The 13,463-nt window shown below is 40.1% G+C and overlaps 1 protein-coding gene across 3 annotated transcripts; it reads right to left on the reverse strand.

Moving 5' to 3' along the window:
* Positions 1–253: 253 nt before the first annotated feature.
* Positions 254–12,252, reverse strand: mepcea (methylphosphate capping enzyme a). 3 transcript variants are annotated; one of them, XM_007557589.2, is made up of 6 exons: positions 11,894–12,252; positions 9,810–10,073; positions 8,177–9,720; positions 4,176–4,394; positions 2,794–2,917; positions 254–2,713 (listed from the first exon to the last, which is right to left on the reverse strand). In XM_007557589.2, exons 2-6 carry the CDS (start codon positions 10,024–10,026, stop codon positions 2,679–2,681), a joined length of 2,139 nt encoding a protein of 712 aa, XP_007557651.1. In that variant the 5' UTR covers positions 10,027–10,073; positions 11,894–12,252; the 3' UTR covers positions 254–2,678. The 3 variants fall into 3 exon arrangements, with proteins under 3 accessions (XP_007557651.1, XP_016529881.1, XP_007557667.1); XM_016674395.1 differs by having other exon boundaries at positions 8,177–9,673; positions 9,718–10,073; XM_007557605.2 differs by lacking the exon at positions 11,894–12,252 and adding an exon at positions 11,776–11,883.
* Positions 12,253–13,463: the final 1,211 nt, after the last annotated feature.

Here is a 13,463-nt window from a genome sequence, read left to right on the forward strand (position 1 = left end):
GATTTTATATAACTGAATGAATCAGAAACACCACCGTAACAGAAATTGCTTTTGTAGCAATTCTGTTCCACTTGAAGAAACAACACTGACCGTGTGGGATGTAGAGGAAATTCAAATTAAAATTAACCTTGGCTCTTAATAACTCATTAAAAACCAAGAATTAATGACATTTATTCTGATGAGGACCAGATGTGTAGAAGAGTAAATAAGACACAACAGAAATACTGAAAGAAAATGAGAGTGCACTCATGCCGTTGCTCCTTTCAAACATTTTATCAAAAACAAACAAATCAAAAAAGACATTAATAAAACAAAGAAAAAGCACTAAACTGAACAATACACGTGCCCTGCAGGGCAGAACAAAGCAAAACAATGGTAAGAATATCCAGATTAATTTGTACATACAATGCTGGATCATCAAATCTTTAAAGACAAAAAGACCTGCAACTCCACACATGAATTGGCAGCAAACATCTGAAAACAGGAAAATCCGAAAACTTAAAACGCATTAATTGGGAACTAAATATTAACAGGAAAAAAAAAAAAAAAGGGGGGGGATTATTTACAGTGATCTCTTGCTGAATCAGAAACATTCACTGGCTAACATATTCCAAAAGAGATCAACGAGCAGCTGCTGAAAAGCTGAAGGTTTTCTGTCCTGGATGCACAGATCAGTGGCGCTCAGTGAACAATTACAACAGCTCTAGAAATGTTTAGACTTTGTGTTGCTCATAGACCGAAACATTGTTGACATAATTCCTGAATCTATCAGACATTGTTTTGGCAGCACATCAAATCAAACATCATATTGAAAACTGGATTTAAAAAAAAAAAAAAAATCGATGGGACATATCCTGCAAAAATAGGTTTTATGTTCTACCAATAAAAATAGCTGCTCAGTCTCATAGAGCAAGACAATGCTGGATGGACGTTACAGGAGAGTGATGATGATAAAGGAGGTGATCAATAAAGCTGAGAATGAAAACAGAGGTTGATGCTTCATAATCACACAGCTGATTTGTTTACCCAGCATATTAGCGCCGAGGCAAAACCTTAACTGTGCTGTTTAGGCCCATTTTGTGTCAGCTTTAAGAACCTTCTCCAGCTCTCTTTACATGTCAGAATATTACGATTGTTGATTGTATGTTATTGAAATGCACCGAGAAAAAGGCACGTTTTTCACAAGAAAATTTGATCTTTTGCCTCTTAGAAACATAGCCCACCTTATGCTAACAGCTAAAGTTGACAACATTCTTCAGTATATAATTTGTTACTGTGTATAATAGAGATGGTTAAAATGAGGTCATACTTTGACATGTTGAGAATTATTTGCAGCCCATTCAGGTTGGAACAGAGGGGGAGACGGTGAGACATTTAGCAGATAACAGGAAGGCCGAAAGTATTACAGCAAAGTTGCCATTTCATCCTTTAGAGATTGCAATTCCTTGGAAGTGTTGGTCTCTTTTCGTAAACTTAAAATTAGAGGTAAGGATGCACGTTCTTCAGATTATACATATGGAAACTCCTGGATAAGTAAAGCTGTCTGTGCTAATCGCTGATAAAAGATGGTGAAGGGTTAAAGATGTGAACTCTGATCATTTTGTCAAACGACTGCTAGCAGGACAACGATTTTCAAAGCTGTTCTTATACCTACTGGGTTCTCAAGAGAAATCAAAATAGACTAAAACTGGTTCAGATTAAACATGTGTAAAAGTTGAAAATTGGCCACAAAATTCTGATCGGTGCGTCTCTATTTATGAGTCCTATTCACCTATGTAGGGATGATGATAGGTGGTAAAATCAACTGACTCTGTTAAGGATGTGCATCGCTACTCTTCCTGAATTAGCCTCTATTGGAGCAGAAATTTAAAAATTAAAGAAAACAAATTTACTTTCTCACTTGTCATATTTGATCTATACAGGACTTTTAAGTTTGCCACATTCTCCAAAAAAAAAAAAAAAATCAAAAACAACTTGGACAATAGTGTGTGACAATAGAGAAAATAGATGAGCTTTTGAAAACAGCAACTCGTGTGCATATATTTGTTTTTCGGGGGGAAAAACATAACCGATAGGTTGTTGTTTCAACGCCATCTCTTTCATGGTGTTGAAACAACAACGCCATTTCCTGCTGAAATGCAAGGAAAGTCCCTGCATTTCAACAGGCTTCTTCTGAGCATGAAGTCAGTTCAGTATCTCCACGTTTTCGTGGTACACCTCAGCTCTGCAGACACAACCCACATGTGAGGACTAAAACATCTAAAGCTTGTTAAAACAGTGATAATAACTAGTTGAGAAACCCTTGGTCTATTTAAGTCTAGTTGATGTGGCAAGAGAGAACATTATGAACGTGATGACATCTGAGCAAACACAGTTTATGGCCACGCTTCAGTCTGGGGGATCATTACCGCTCAAAGGGAGTGATCGCATCAGCATTTCTTTGCGGTCTCCAAACTGACAGCCACTCGTCTTTTTGATAAGAGGCGTCCCGTTGACAGAGCAATCAATTCCACTTTTTGGTCCCTGTGGCTCGTTTGCTTTAGACTTTGATCTTCAGCACCGAGCGCAAACCCGATCTGCCAAGGATGATGCGTCACAGTCCAGTGAAGCTGGCTGGCCTGAATGAAAGGTGGTGGCTTTCAGCTACTCACATTCGCTGTTGTTCAAGGCAGAGGTGGTCATTTGTGAAAAACATAGACTGGTCTCTGAAAACCTACATCATGAGAAAAAAAATGTTAATAGATCTTAAAACAGCTATGTGTTATGCAAGGAGGAAACTCAGCATACCATTACCTCTTACTGAACACTTAGGAGACCCCAGGTGCTCAAAACTTGTGAAGCCCACTTCATTTGTGAGGTAAGATGAAAACTGATCAGGTTTGAGTCTGATGCTGCGATAATTCCTGTTAATGTTTTCCTGATGGGGGAAGGAAGAAGAAAATAATGGTTCATATAAACTAAAATCACAACAAAGAAAACATTTCATTACTCATTTTAGACCAGACTGAGGACATTTTAGCAGCCCTTTTGACAGCCTGGCAGACTTGTCATGGTGCGTTCACAACAAACAACTTTCACGCGTCTGGTTTACATTCAAAGTCTATGTGGAGGCGCATCGAGGACCCATTGCGGCGCATTTGACGCGTCCACCATGTCTGACAAATAGGCCGACAATGGAAAGCAACAGGCAGAGCGATTTTGAGACGCATGACGCACTGCAACTCCACATAAACTTTGAATATAAACCTGACACGCGAAACATGCTTGGTGTGAACGTCCCATCGTATATGGCAGTGGTCCCCAAACTTTTTCCTGTGAGGGCCACATAACTTTTCCCTTCTCTGGTGGGGGGCCGGAGATTGTTGAGGGGGGCGGGGGGGGTCGCGGGTGGGGCGTTTCTCGATTGATTTTTACCCAGAAAGCACATGGGCAAAACCCATGAGTGAAACGGTCACTGGGACTAACTAGTATATATTCCATTGAGGGAATGTAACTTTAACATATTAATTTCTCATATGTTAACATAAAGGCTCGTTTTGAAGTATAAGCTACTTACTTACAGGCATTGCTTCGAAGAACTCGACCTGGAATGTGGCGTTCATAACAGACACGTGTGTTCATCTGCTCTACCGCTAGCAAACAACGTACTGATTAAATAACATAAAAGTCAAGCAGTTCCCTAAAAATCCAACAGATGGCAGCAATGCGCCCCACAGTTTACAGGACACACTTCCTGCTAAAGAGAAAAATCTAAACACCCACAGTTCCTGCTAAAGAGCCCCCTGGTGGTTGAAGAAAAATCCACATATAAACCGGAAAATACAATAAATGAAAAAAAAAATCTGAATGCTCTCTGATATTGTTCAGGGGGCCGGACCAAATGTGGAGGAGGGCCGGATCCGGCCCCCGGGCCTTAGTTTGGGGACCCCTGGTATATGGCCTCTTTAACTGCTTTTGAAATCCTGGAGGAAAAAAACTGAATGCTGTTCTATCAACAAAAATGGCCTTAAATGATGCAATGCTAACAAGTGTGACACTGGTGGTTTCGTAGAAAAGAAAAAGTGGGATTTGATCAAGCTGAATAAATGAACTCAAATTAAAAGGCTAATTTCACAATGTGAGATTTTACTCTTACAATAAAGGAACAACTTTCTTTTCAGTGAAAATCCTCTTACTGTCAGCTTCTTCCTCCTGACGTAGGACTCCCAGGGCTGCGGCTCCAGGATGAACAAGCCTCCAGGGCGGAGGTGTCTGTAGGCTCTCTTGAAGAGCCGCTTCAGACCGCTGTCGCCCCAGTTTAGGTGAACCCATTTGGTAACGCTGAGGCACAAGATCACGTCATACTCTGCCCTCTGAGTCATGAGGAGATTATCGTTCTCCAGAACATAGTTAGCCTGAAGGAAAGCAGAGGCGGGAGGAAAGAAAAAAAACAAAAAAACACTGTTTTGGTAAATGGATAAAACATTTCTGTGAAGCTGTGTTCCATAAAAGATTACAGCTTGTAAAAAGATGCTGACATGGGGGGGCTGGAGGCAAGAAAGCTGACATGTAAAATAAACAAAATGCAGAAGTAATTATTTTTTTGTTTGGTGTTTACTGCAAAGCAGACAACAACAACACTGATTTTCCATACAGAACTTTTCATTTCTTTCTAAAGAAATCTTAACTGAATGCTAAAGCACATCAGTGATGCAGGATGTTTTTTTTTTGGGGGGGAAGGAAATGTGACTTGCAAGATTATGCAAATATGAAATCAATCTTATTTTTGTCATTCACAACACAAATTTATCTTAATCACTGCTTAATTCTCAGATTTTTTTCTAAACAAACTTAATCTCAGTGCTGTAATGTCGACATCAACTCCAACATTTCTGAGATTAAAACCTGCTTCAGCTAACACTTAACAAGCAGAATTTTGTGGTGCATTTCTGACCAAATGGTGCATTTCTGCAGATAGCAGTAGGACCACAGAATATCTGTATGGTTTTTTTTTTACATAATATCTGTTACATATTAAACTCTCACAGCATATTGTGAGTAATGCCGCTCTAACTACAATGTAATTACATTTATCATTTGAAAACGTCATAATTCCAGGAATACATTTAGTATTAAGTAGTTATATGTGCAAAAGCAAAATTTGATGCAATTAATGTTTTGATCCACATTTGTTATGTGTGCAAAATATAGTTCTTCTGGCATTAAAGCCTCTTCCTCCTCTGTTCGTTATATTTATTTATATTTATGCAACTGATGCATTTTTGCCTCGATTTTAGTAAGTCTATTTTCCGAAACAGACACTTTTCATTCTGTTACCTTAGCCAAACGTTTAGTTTTGTAGACTGAGTGGGTGCCACAGGCGCGTCAGAGATTTACCAAATGACTGCTGCCGCTGTTATTTGTAACACACACACTCAAACACACACAAGTGGAGGAGGGTGCTTTTTGACTTTATTCAGTAAAACTGTTTTGTCTCCATGTAACCAATTCATGTTGAGGACAAAAACAAGGCCTTTTGAATTTAGTGACACTTTGCGACAAAAAGAAACAACAATTACCAAACTACGCATTTGTCACTACCCAAACATATAAATTTCCAATACTGTTTTTTAATTTTAATTATAGAAATTATCTTCCTTCCATTGTTCAATTCGTCATAAGGGAGAGGGTTTTCCCCACCAAACTGGTTCCAGCTGGCTTCTAGAGCTTACTTGGCACCAGTTTTTCTGTGTCTTCATTGCCACAACAAGCACTGGGTGTAGCGTTGATGAACTGATTCTGCCCCGGCCCGGGTAAATCACTGCTTTGGTGCAAGAATTTATGGCTGAATCAAATCTGGTGACCCTTTTGTTTCAAACACAGTTTGTGTAGGAAGAGGCAAACTGGTGAAAAACATACTGAGAAGACGTTACTCGGGGAAAATACCATCATAAAATATCTTGGGACAATTGTTGACAATTAGAGCGTACTTGTCATTCCAGAAATCAATGTGTGGAAGCTAAATCTAGTATGTCACAATATTTTAGGTGCCATACATTAAAAATCTACTTAGATCACTGTCCTTTAGCCCCAGAAGTGACATTATTTAAGGGACCAACTTCATAAAGCTTATGAAGAGTGACTGTGTTGTGTCTTCACCAACAACGGTCTCTTTAACGTCACTCAAAACACCCTGACCAAAGGTTTTCACTTCATTAGTTTCCAAACTAAGAAGGTTGGTGCCAAACAAAGACTTGGGATGATTATTAATGCCTTCATTTTCTCCCATCTGGACTAATTATTTGCACTTTTTATGTTAATCAACAATAAAAAGTTACTGATTGCCAACAGCAGGTCCAAAGCTCTGCGGCCAGACTCGTAACTAGAACTACGTCCTGAAACTCGAGGACTCAAGTCCTCCAGGAAGTCGACTCGTAATCCCAAGGATGAGATATAAAACTCCTTCCAAACCGTTGGACCGACTGTGGTGAGGACTTTCTTTTTTGTTTTTAAAATCTGAACTCATTTAAAAAAACGTTCTAATTCAGTATGCCTTTTATTATGATCCTTTCGAATATTCTGTTTCTAATCATGGTTTATTTGTTACGCTTTGTCTTTGTGAAGAATGTTGGTCAGTGAAAGGCACCAAAATAAATAAGACGTTCTTAATTTCCTTGTTGTCTTGATCATAGCTATCAAGAATTCAGTTGAGCCAAGTGCAAAAGCTCACCTGGTTTTTACATTTTACATGACTGTAAACTCCACCGAAAATAACTGAGACTGACTAATATTATTTTTCCACCTTAAATGATTTTATCTGACATCCTCTTTTCATTTTCCATCGTAGGGGAAATTATGTGTTTTTTTTTTTTCTTTTACTTTGTCAGACAGGCATAAATATCTCTTCCAAAACATCATCAACACAGAAGCACTTCAGTTTCAGCTCATTAGCTTTTTAAAACAAATGACTGTAGCAGAAGACAGGAACAATTTTAATGACAGTAATAAAAGGTTGTAAACTGCTGAGTCAATTTGGTTTAAAAAGCCAACAGTGTTCATGAGCATGCAGGCTGCCATTTTAATGAAAAAAAGAAACGGTTGTGATTCTACAAAAACTGTAAAATATCAAATAATAACACTATTTAGTAAATGTGAGGTGGCCAGTTTTGCAACTAACGTTATTCCAGATGAATGTTGATTTTTTTAAATTAATGCTCATTTGCAGAGAGAAGAGTAAAGGGACAAGTTAGTTAGTCCCCAATGACTGATGAATCTCTTTCCTGTTGGGCTCAAAAGTACAAACGTCTGCGAACAAAGCAAATCAGATAAGGTCCCGGGTGAAGACACTTCTTTGTTAGAAAGGTCAACTGATTCATTTCCTTCATCTGCTGAGATATTATATAATCCACTGTGTTTATAATGTTTTGGAAGGGATATTTATGTGTGTCCGACAAAGTAAAAGAAAAAAAAAACAAAACACATAACTTTGATGTGCTGACATCTTAAACGTACCAGAATTTAATTTTAAGAGAAGCATGATATATTAGCTGGTGACTCAAAATTAGCTGTTTTTATCATCGGTGACGTGTTTAAAATAATGACAGAGGGCTCAAAGGGGCACTTTAAATTGAAACTTTGTTCTACAGAGAGTTTTCTGCTAATTCAGAGCTTTACTTTAACTAGGAAAGAGTTTATACTTTTACGGTGTCAAGCTGTTTGTCATGCAACATGCTGCTTTTTAAAAATCAAAGTCTTTCTAGTGAAATCCACACAGAAACAGCTGTTTTTTTTAGTTAGTGCTAACTGCATAATAATAAATAATATTTTGTATTTGTTTCACAACTGTATGACCATGTTACATTAAAGCAGCTGATCTCACAAAGTAACATCACCTCTGTTCCTGATATAAATAATTTACTTAATGTTAGCCCGTGATGAGAGGTTAGGAAATATTTAGATTATAGTTATTATAGTTAGAAAAGCAGTTCTGTGAAAACTGTTTATGCTGGTCAGAGGGTTACAAAAGTAGAGATCAGACATTATTAAACTCTGAATGGTACATTTCCACTTTTTATATTTGCCAATAACATTTATTTCACTTTTACTAAATGTCTCTAATCTTCCCTAGGATTTACCAGCTGTTGTCTAACTGGACGTCACCACATAAGGGAGGCATTTCCAAAAAGCAAAGTCTTACCTTGATGAAGGACACATTAGCAGGGAACTGTCCGGGCTGAGAGGTACATGTTTCCGTTATTGGCGGCGCAGCGATGGGTCCCCTGGAGATCCGCAGAGACACGGGGAAAGAGCAACTCGCAGAGCAGTCAGCAGAGGGCGCATCGCAATGTTTTTGCTCCATTTCCTCCGTTTTACCGTCCTGCCTCTGGGTTGCGGCCTCGTCTGTGTGAAAGGAGTCTCTGTCAGCTCCAGCACTCGCAGGGCCGCGCTGTCCTTTGTCTTCTTCCCCGTTTTGAGCCCCGCTCTCGGATTCATCGTGTTTCTTCCCCGTCCCTGCCTCACAGTCTTCCTGTTTGGCAGGCTTCTTCTCCTGCACCGCACGCCTGGCTTCTTGGGTCTGAAGCTCAGACAGATAATGTCTAATATTCTTACGAGCTGCATGTATGAGACCGCTGTCGATGTCCAGACCCAGTATGCGCGCCGGTCTGAACATTTTGGCAACATAGAGGGTCAGGTGGCCGGAGTTGCACCCCAAGTCCAGCACGTCTTTACCTCTGAACCACTCTTGACGGAGCACATGTATGCGAGGGTCTTCACTACAGTTCGGGTTGCGATATCCGTAATATTTGTTGTAGTTCCCGTACTGGAACTTCTTCTGATGTTCCTTTACCTGATTGTGGAGCTGCTGGTGCTGACGAAGTCCTGGGCCATCCCCTCTTGGTGTGTGGAAGGAATTTTTTTGCCCCGTTGTGCCGCAACTTCTGTCTCCAGATGTTGCCTTGCAAACGGGGGTCGAGTGGGTGACGGGGGGCTCCATTTTGCCAGAGTTGCGCCTTCGCTTGCGTCTGCTTGCGTGGTGGTTTGTTCCTGCAGACGAGATGGGTGTTGCCTCCTCCGCAGGGGCAGATGTCACGTCATTCTTGCAGCTGGATGAGCTATTAGCGCTGTGATCGTGGGAATCCCCTGCGACGGTCGACAAACTGTTCAACTCTTTGGAGGTATCTTGTGCGAAGGACGAACCTGGCATGCCTGCAGCCTCTGTGGAGGTGTTGGCTTTCATGTCACTTTTTTCCGTTTCCAACGGATTCATCTGCGTGGTGGAGATCCCGCTCGCCCCTCCGGCTCCTCCTCCGTGGTGTCGGTTGCGGTGTCTTTTCCGTCCGCCGCTTTTATAGGGAGACACCAAAAAGCTGCTGTCTGTTATCCCGCTGTTCAAGTTGAGCGGATCCGTGATGTCTCTGGGGATGAGGATCTCGACTGGGTCTCGGCTCTTCGACGGCAGTGGGGAGGATTTCGGCGTCTCCGCGTTGAGTGCCCTGTTGACCTCTTCGTCCAGCAGGCTGTTGAGGTTCAGCGGGTCGAAAATGTTACCTCCCAGGAGGAAGTTGGTTGGCAGGACGGAGTCGCTCTCAGAGTTGGCCCTTCGCCTCCTCTTCCCTGACGTGGGATATTTGAAGCTCGAACTCGCTGTGTAGCGCCGCTTCGTTAGCCTCGACTGCGGCGGCGGCTGCTGCTGCTTAGAGTGATGGAAGCTGTTCCTGCGGTTGATGCTGTTCTCGCTTCCTTTCGCTCTCTGTCCCGCGCTGTCCGCTGCTGCTGCTGTTGCTTAGAGTGATGGAAGCTGTTCCTGCGGTTGATGCTGTTCTCGCTTCCTTTCGCTCTCTGTCCCGCGCTGTCCGTGCTCGTGTGTTTTGGTGAGTCTGCGGTGTCAGGGACGGGACAAGCGGCTGCAAAGTCAGGCGTGGCCGCAGATTCCTCCATCATCACGGAAACACTGCTGTAGCCTCCAGTACAGTCTGAAAGCTGAAGAGGAGATGCCGAGCTGGCCTTTGGACTCCCAGCCTTTGCACTTTGCTCTTCAATAGACATTTTCTTTTAGTTTTCCCAGCTAGAAAGACACTGATGTTTTACTGGGTCTGGAAGTCACAGAAAACATATGTTAGATTAAAAGCACAAACAAGCCACAGAAAATTTGGAAGTCTTTACTATATTAGGGTCTAGGCATAAGGTTTTGGAATAGTCTATTAAAAGTCTGGACTTCAATCTGGCTAAATGTGGCAGAATTAATGGTAATTTGTAAAAAGTGTAGGCCAAATATCCTCCACAACAAATTAAAACATTTATTACCAGTTATCGCAAACGCTCCAATAACAACAATAACGTTTCTGCGATAATCACTTTTACACTTTTTAATAAATTAATTCCACATTTAAAAACTGCCTGCAGTATTTACTCAAGTTATCCTACTCTAATATAATAATGTGTTTGATGATCTGAAACACTGTTTATAGAAATCAAAAACAAAATAAATAACTTTTCACAACACAGTACAACAGCGATACACCGAATAAGTTATTCCTGACTGCTTGTGACCTATTTCCATTTTATTTATGAAGAGAAAAAAACATACAGCATGATCTTAGTAAAGGTACTTTTTGACTCCTTCAGAACAGATGTAAGAGTTTATGTAACAGAGCATACGTCTTCTTTAACTCAAAAATGTACATGCTATATATACTTTAGCCATATTACCTGGCAATTACAGATCCTGGAAAGGAAAACTGGTAAAAGTACATACATACTTATTAAGTATGTGATGCTTTATAATGTCTCTCGAAATTGACTAAATGACATCTGTTTATTTTTTTATATAATTAATATCTTTACATGTGTTATTATATATTATCAAATTATTTTATAAAACATTTCCTTCAAATACTGTATTTTAAATCCTAGAGTTTTCCAGACTTTGAGATTCATTTGTTGATTTTTAAACAAACATATACTCTAAATATATGTTTATATTTAGAGTATAAACATATATAGAGCACATAGAGCTCTAGGCTCTATTGGCCTAGAGCTTTCAAAAACAGTTATTTTCTATATTAGGGTTGTTACTATACAACTGGAGGCCGCAAATCACCAAATAAATAACAAAAATAATCATTGTAAAATCACTATATATTAAATATCCTTCAAATATCTTTGCTGAAGTGAAAACTTTGGGAACCACCGTTAGTGAAGAAGACTATTGTACTTACTGCAGCTTAAACATATCTAATACAACTATACAGGAAACTAATACTAAAAAGTTTGATGACATCAGGCTTTCTTGGATTGCAGCCATCCATCACAGTGGATAAGTTTATGGTCAACATCAGATCTATACACTTCACCATTAATGCAAAAGGAGAATGTCTACAAATTACTTTAAGGAATCTAGATACAAATATATATGTAACTTTTTCCAAACTTATCAAGATTATAATTAGTACATAAGTCAGCTTGATCCCTGTTGTAATCAATGAGTTTGTATTTACTGCGGATTCTGTACAAAAATAATATTTACTTTCCCAATATAATACCACAATTGCATAAATTGTCTTATTTTTACAAGCTGCCAGTGTCTACGGCTGTACCACAATCACGTTTGTGACGTGACATGTCTGCTGAGGGGTTATAGACCTGGAAAGTTTGAGTGCGTGTTGGACAGTTGTCGTGTTAGCTCACTACTAGCTCCTAGCTTCTCTATCGCGGGCCATAGCAGCAAAACGTCGAGTAAACGTTCGGCTCTGCTCCGGTCAAACAGCGGTAATAGATAAGCACCGGAGGACCTACCTCGACGTGCTGTTGCCTGGGCGCTGCTAAAACCCAGGCTCGCTGTTATGAAAGCGATACTATCTCCCAGATGGCCACCTACCCGCGCGTGTAGTCCCCATCAGAATAACAGTCTCACCTCGCTGTTGAGCTCTCCCCGCCTCCGGCCGGACTGTCACTACCCCGCCGCCGCCGCCGCCGCCGCGCTCCCTCCGCTCAGGCTAACGTTAGCATAGCTAGCACACAACTGTCTCAGTATCAACACCAGAGTGGGAAGCTCCACGGACACGCACGGCGCTGGTCTGAACACAACACTGGCTCCACCGTCTCTTCAGACGGTCTTGTGGAGCTCCTCAGTTAACTCTAGTCGGTCAGTAACAGACAGGCTGGTGAATAAATGATTCCATTCGCAGAAAGAGACGGCATGGCGGCGCATCCGGGCTCCGAGCTGTAGCCAAGTGTGACTGGGGCGGAGATCCCAGACTATAGAAGCCGCAAGGTGGTGAGCACTGTTGCTGTTAGTGTCAGCTTCCTCCTGCTGGACGGTTTTGTTCTTTATCAAGTTATAAATGTCAGCGGTTTAACAACACAATAATTAAACTTTTCACATTTTCGCATATATATGTTTAGAGTTGGGAGGAATACTGTGGTTGTTCATTTATAGCTAGGAGAATAACAACCACATTTATGTATGTATGTATGTATGTATGTATGTATGTATGTATGTATTTATTTATTTATTTAATTGTTGATTAAAACATAAAGGCAAGCTCCCCAGAGCAATTTCAGTTTCAGGAAAGTTTAGTGATGAAATAAAGTAAGGAAATGCCACCAATAGTTTAATTGAATAAGAACTTTAAAGTGGCTATAGCGCAAATTTCTGACTGAATTCAAGCGTTTGACAAAAACAAATGTTACTTATGTTTGTGATGTATTCAGAGCATCTCAAGCAGTGATTTTATGGTTAGCTGCTAAGTTATTAGTGGCCCACCTATGCCTACAATCATTTTATGTCAGTTTTAATAATGAGGACAAATTAAAATAACATGGATTAGTAAACAATTAAATCTAAAATGTATGACACTACCCTTGTGTTCTGCCTTAAAATGGCTGAAATTACACTCAGGTATCTAATCTGGTGCATTTAGAACATTGTTAATCAGTATTTTGAAGAACGCCATGTTTAAATCTTAAGTTGACCCTAAGTGAGAGTGAGCACTGGGATCAAAAGAGCTGTCTGTGGTCTTCAGAAAGAAGGGATTTAAATGGGACACAAACATTTAAAAATCCACTGTGTGGACATTCAAAACAACTGCCAAATTACCCAAGTCACAAGCAAATAGGTTTACCCTGAAAGAAGACCAAAAGATGCTAAAAAAAAATGTCCAAAAAACTCTAAGAAGTCATCATGGGACTTACAACAAGCATCATTGTTGATGTGAAAGTGAATTCTATTGGAAAAGAAAGAAAGAAACAGATAGAATAAAATAGATTTAGCTTTTATATGTGTGCAAGAGGAAAACTTTGAAAGCCAGACCAAAGCTTGGCAGGCAGAACATAGCTAAGAACTTCTGGAATAGTGTTTTTTTAATCGCAATAGAAAACATGTTTAGTTTGAAACAAATATAGCATTTCAGGAAAATAACCTAATTATTAGTGTATGGTGTCCAAACCTTTTCCTCAGTTAGTATTCACACCTTATATATATA

This window comes from Poecilia formosa, unplaced genomic scaffold, assembly GCF_000485575.1.
Source record: "Poecilia formosa unplaced genomic scaffold, Poecilia_formosa-5.1.2 Scaffold3, whole genome shotgun sequence".
NCBI lineage: Eukaryota > Metazoa > Chordata > Actinopteri > Cyprinodontiformes > Poeciliidae > Poecilia > Poecilia formosa.

Coding starts and splice junctions, on each gene's coding strand:
- mepcea (XM_016674395.1), bottom strand. CDS start 10,026: ATGTCTATTGAAGAGCAAAGTGCAAAGGCTGGGAGTCCAAAGGCCAGC. Junction 9,674..9,717: donor GGGACAGAGAGCGAAAGGAA/GCGAGAACAGCA, acceptor CATCACTCTAAG/CAGCAGCAGCCGCCGCCGCA. Junction 2,918..4,175: donor TCAGGAGGAAGAAGCTGACA/GTAAGAGGATTT, acceptor TTCCCCCATCAG/GAAAACATTAACAGGAATTA.